At 32.7% G+C, this 5,298-nt stretch overlaps 1 protein-coding gene across 1 annotated transcript; it reads right to left on the bottom strand.

The window, feature by feature from the left end:
* Window positions 1-247: 247 nt before the first annotated feature.
* LOC131620821 (cytochrome P450 71D11-like) lies at window positions 248-3,172 on the bottom strand. Its single transcript, XM_058891995.1, has 2 exons — window positions 1,986-3,172; window positions 248-1,733 (listed from the first exon to the last, which is right to left on the bottom strand). Exons 1-2 carry the CDS (start codon window positions 2,892-2,894, stop codon window positions 1,110-1,112), a joined length of 1,533 nt encoding a protein of 510 aa, XP_058747978.1. The 5' UTR covers window positions 2,895-3,172; the 3' UTR covers window positions 248-1,109.
* Between the last annotated feature and the right edge of the window lie 2,126 nt (window positions 3,173-5,298).

Here is a 5,298-nt window from a genome sequence, read left to right as displayed (position 1 = left end):
AAATCTTTGTTACTATTAAAATGTGATCAAACAAGGCCTCTAATTCTTTTGTCTTTGTTGAACTATGATTAACCTACAAAGGGCTTCCAAAAACTTGAGACGGCTCCGTGCATAGGGCTTTATTCGTAATAGGAGCGGAGACTACACATGGATGGGATGAGACAACCTTTATCTTTAACTTAATATTATCATCCACATGAAGCTTATCATGCAAGATTCTCTAGACAAAAAGGGATCTAGAGGGAAGGGGTTTACTGTTTAGGAATCCAAAGAGCTTTGGTTCAGTGCATATTGTGAGAATGGTGAGATTTAAATGAGTATGTCTCTTTGAGATTAAGGTCACCTCTTGAGTTATGGATCCAAACTAAATGTCTCATGTTTGAGAAGCTAAGAAAAATTTGATCAATAGATGAAGTCACAAACCTTAGAGGTTTACAGGTTGTGAGTGCTAATCAGGAAGTTCACTAGTTATCTATCATTCTAGAAGTTAATGTTTTGGCCATCATAAACAAGCCAAATTGAATTTTCCAGAATAACCTCCTAGTTACACTTCACCCCAACTTCATATGGAAGAAGCAACGTGATTGTTTAGAGTAGTCATTTCTACAAACTCCATTGTTCAGAAGAAAAGTCCAATTCTCCTTTGAATGCAATAAGTCCCAACAAAGCTTGAGGTTAAAGGATTCATTAAGACAAAACAAGGATCTCAAGCAAATGCCACATAACTTGAAGAGCCTTATTCCATGACTTGAAGTTTGAAACACGAAACACCTAGAATACATTTCTGAACACTTGTTTAATGCTTCAGATTCTTATTCAATTTTAAAATCAAAGCCTACAAATTTATGCAACCATGCTTGTTGCTCTTGAGCACTATCTATTTTGAGCCTAGTATCTTCTAGTAGCTCTTTTAAAATATTTAGAGGAATTATTTATTGTATCAACAACATAGAAAACATTCTTCCATAGCATCTTATTGTTGGATTCCCCGAAACTAGTGAAGTGTGACTCCGATAATTATTTTAAAAAAATAAAAGTGTCGTTGCAGGTGTCTTACACAGACACGGACACAAAACTGCATTTTTCAGAGATATCAATGCTACATAAATTTATCTTATTACGGAAGGAATAGGAGCAGTGGGTATCAAGTACAAATCATCTCTTTTTTTGATGGTAGCTCCAAATTGCTCACTCATATCCAAATCTTCACCTTTCATTCCATTGGGAAGCTTCCAATCAAAGTGATATAACAACAATGCAAGAGCTAGCTCAACATTTATCAAACCAAATGTCATCCCTGGGCACATTCTTCTTCCAGCACCAAAAGGAATGTACTCAAAACTACCACCTTTGTAGTCAATAGAGCTACCAATGAATCTCTCTGGATAGAATCTCTCTGGTTCAGCCCAATACCTTGGATCTCTTCCTATTGCCCATGCATTAACAATCACTTTGGTTTTTATTGGTATATGATAACCATCTATCTGACATTCTTGCATGCATTCTCTTGGAAGTAAAAGAGGAGCTGGAGGGTGTAATCTTAATGTCTCTTTCACAATACACTTCAAATATTCTAGCTCATTAATATAGTTTTCACCAACTTTTCCTCTCATGTTGAAGATTTCTCTCACTTCATCTTGAGCTTTCTTCATCACTCTTGGATCTTTTATCAACTCTGACATTGCCCAAACTATAGTAGAAGCTGATGTTTCACCTCCAGCACCAAACATGTCCTGAAATGTAAAATGCAAGAATTTCAAAAGACAACACTAAATGAGATATGCTTTAACACAGATAAAGGTTTAAAAAAAAGTCGCGGTTGCATAGAGGCTTTCGCAATTTTGGCCAGTATAGATATTGCTATACTGATTGTGGTTGCCGCAGTGTAAATTAACCACAGTTTATTCTTAAACATAAAAACGGTGTATAACAGTATCTCTGTATCGGTATCTGCCAAAACAGTTTTGTTGCAGCCGTTTCGTTACCATGATTATAGCCTTGATGTTGTTGTCAGTTAAGTATATATCTTCATCACCATCATTACCACCCTGAAAATTTAGAAGAACATCTACAAGATCTTCTTCTCCTTCATCACCTTGGCCTTGACTTGCTTTCAACTTTGCTTCCTTATGTTCAACAATAACCTTTTCAAGCAACTCATCAACTTGTCTATGCAACCTCTCAAGTTTCGGCCTCAAACCCGAAACAACTTGAAGCCATTTAGCAGACGGAAACAGTTCACCTATATCAAAACCTCCCGCAACAGATTCTCCATTTCCCAAAGCCGCAAGCTCTTCTTGCACTTTGCAGTTCTTGCCAAGTGCAGCCTCTGTAATAATAGCAAAAGTTGATGAAACCACAAGTTGAGTAACATTGATGGGTACTCCTTGCTGTGAATCAATCCTTTTGATGAGATTCACGAACACTTCTTCTCTTATGGACTGAAATGAACTCACACGCTTTTGAGTTAAAAGCTCCATTGTGCATATTTTTCTTAACTTCCTCCAATAATTTCCATAAGGGGAAAAAGAAATATTTGTGCAACCATATGATAATATTTCCGCTGCAAGAATCTTAGGTCTAGATGCAAATTTAATATCATGGATTTTAAGTATCTCCTTAGCATACTCTGGTGAGGAAACAACAACTGCAAAGATCTCTCCAAGCTGTAGTTGCATCAAGGGTCCATGTATTTTGGCCAAGTCTCTTAGTTTTCTATGTGGTGTAGAGGTAACTAGATGGTGTATGTGTCCTATAATAGGTAGCTTCCATGGTCCTGGAGGTAGGTTTGGAGATGAGCCTTTTTTCTTTAGATTTCTCACAATATTTAGTGCTATAAGGATGAAGAGGAAAAGGGAGAGAAGGGGTAATAGATCAAAATTTTGAGAATCCATTGGTTTACTACAAAGTAGATTTGTTACAATATATATACATATATCTTATTTTTTATTTTTAGTCTTATCTTAGTGTTAGCTATTAATGGAATGTTGTTAGAGAATTTTTCTATAATAAACTCTTTCAGTTGAGCCTATATACACTCTAAGTCCAACATGTACTAAGACTAAGAAGTTAATTGAATATATTTCTTCATTTTTGTCTTTGCACATGTGTTAACATGGTGAAATTGCTCTGATCACCCTTATCCCTTACAATCTCTTTTCTCTTCGTATTTTTGTCAGACCATACCATCTTTCAAGATTTACTTTCTCTTTCTTCCACCATGAAGTCCATACGTGGCAAAGTATCATTTGCTTCTTCAAATTCCCTTTGTCTTTTTGTTCTTATCGTAATCAACTTCAAGACTGGCTGGACAATCGGTCGGTTTGAGTCGATATCAAATTAGGGGCGGATCCTCACAATATATATTGGTGTGTCTAAAAGAGAGTGCGAACTAAATCAGATTAAAAATGAATAATAATATTATTTAATGCAATACATTACAATGAAAATCGTCTATCATTTATTTTTTGAAAATGAGCTCAAATAACATCATTATTAATTGTTCCAAGAACATCTCTTTCTATAAAAGTTACAAGACGGTCATTTAACCGCTGCTTACTCATTTTATTACATAACTTCATAGCTGGAAAAACACGTTTCACGTTTGCAGTTGCTACCGGCAAGACTAATAAGTCAATTTCAAAAGCTTATAAATCATATCAAATGTGTTGCACTTATTTGTTTCCACAAGTTTTGCACAAAGATCTGAAAGTCCTTTTAACTTTGTAAAATTTGGAAAAAAAAAAAGGTTTTTCGATTAGGAAATATGAGAACAAAAGACAAATATAAGAGATGGCGGGGTTTGAGAAGAAGAGAAAAAAAGTTATTGCGTTAGAGAAAAAGAAAAATGAGAAGAGTTATATTAAAAGAGAGAAAAAACTAAGTTGGTGTCTTGGTAGTATATTTTTAATTTATGAGAAATGCTAATCAGTGCTCTTGGGACACTCTTTAAATGATTAAAATGGTAAACTTTTTTAAAAATACGTGTATTCAATGCAATAAAAATATATTAAAAATTGAAATATTGACTTTTATAAAAAATATTTTTTTTATTTAATATGTTTAAAGAATGCCTTGAGGATACTCGTTAACAAGATCATTAATTTATAAATTAACTTAATTTTAATATAATTAAATATTATATATAATATAAAAATTTTGAAAAATTTGGTGTGGCTAAAGCCACACTCTGTCTCAAGGTGAGTCCGCCCCTGTACCTGTATCAGACTCAAAACTCAAATTTGACGTAAATCGTGACTTCATTTTAAAGACCTAATTTCGACGGATTAAATTTTGGTTTTTGACGGATTCAGTTATACCGGTTTATCAAATAAATCAGATGGATTTAATCGATTTAATATTTATTAAACTAAATCCATAAAAATTATTTCTTATAAAATTCAATAATATAAATTTTTTAATTTAAAAAAAAAATCAAAATTTAAGAATAATATTATATTTTTATTATTGAAAAAAATTATTATTACGTGATAATATTTTCAATATTATTTGACATTAATTTGATCATTTTAATACTTTAAACCACAAAGTAAATAACAATCAAAATTTTGTATTGCATTTTCTTGTATTCTTGTGAATAAACAATGTCACTATTAGATTATAAAAATGATAATATCATAATAATATTATTGAACCCCATTTTAAACATGTATCAATATAATAATAAAAATAAATATTAGTTGAGTTCGGCCAGGTTCGATTTCCGACAGATCCAAAATAATCATCGTAGCCCGACCAAATCAACCCTATACTATCCAAATTAAGCAACTGAATCAACTCGACACCCGATCCACTCTGAACCGTTTGCACAAAAATTACAATAGATCGATCGATTTGAATCGATCGGCTGAAATTTGTCCACCCCTGTTACATTCTCTCATCTTCCCTTTCCCAACCCCTTTCTTCTCATTTCTTTTAGAAAACCCCACCACCATTTTCAGTTCAAATAGTACTTAAATATTTAATGGTACATATTTATTTACTCAATAATTGATCTCGTCTATCGTATTTTTTAACCAATGATATCTTTTAAAATATTCTCTCCATATGATTGTCGTTTCAAAAATTTGTAAAAATACGATATTTAAAAATAAAGAAATACTCCTAAAAGGGAGGAAGACAAAGATTAAAAACTAGTGTTAAAAATTTTCTTTAAAACATGGTGCGATGATTCTTTTAGTGCGCGAGACACTTTTAGTGAGGAGAGAAAGAAAGAGTAATAAGAAAATAAAGATTATATTATTCACTTGAATTGTGCAAATAATGATACAGACCATG

The sequence above is a fragment of the Vicia villosa genome, linkage group LG7 (genome assembly GCF_029867415.1).
Source record: "Vicia villosa cultivar HV-30 ecotype Madison, WI linkage group LG7, Vvil1.0, whole genome shotgun sequence".
In the NCBI taxonomy this organism is placed as follows: Eukaryota; Viridiplantae; Streptophyta; class Magnoliopsida; order Fabales; family Fabaceae; genus Vicia; species Vicia villosa.
This window is presented reverse-complemented; position numbering and strand designations above follow the sequence as displayed.

What these genes read in the sequence shown, in the direction of transcription:
- LOC131620821 (XM_058891995.1), bottom strand. Translation starts at nt 2,894, where the DNA reads ATGGATTCTCAAAATTTTGATCTATTACCCCTTCTCTCCCTTTTCCTC. An exon ending in ACATCAAGGCTATAATCATG is followed by an intron (nt 1,734 to 1,985) that starts GTAACGAAACGG and finishes TTTACATTTCAG; the next exon opens with GACATGTTTGGTGCTGGAGG.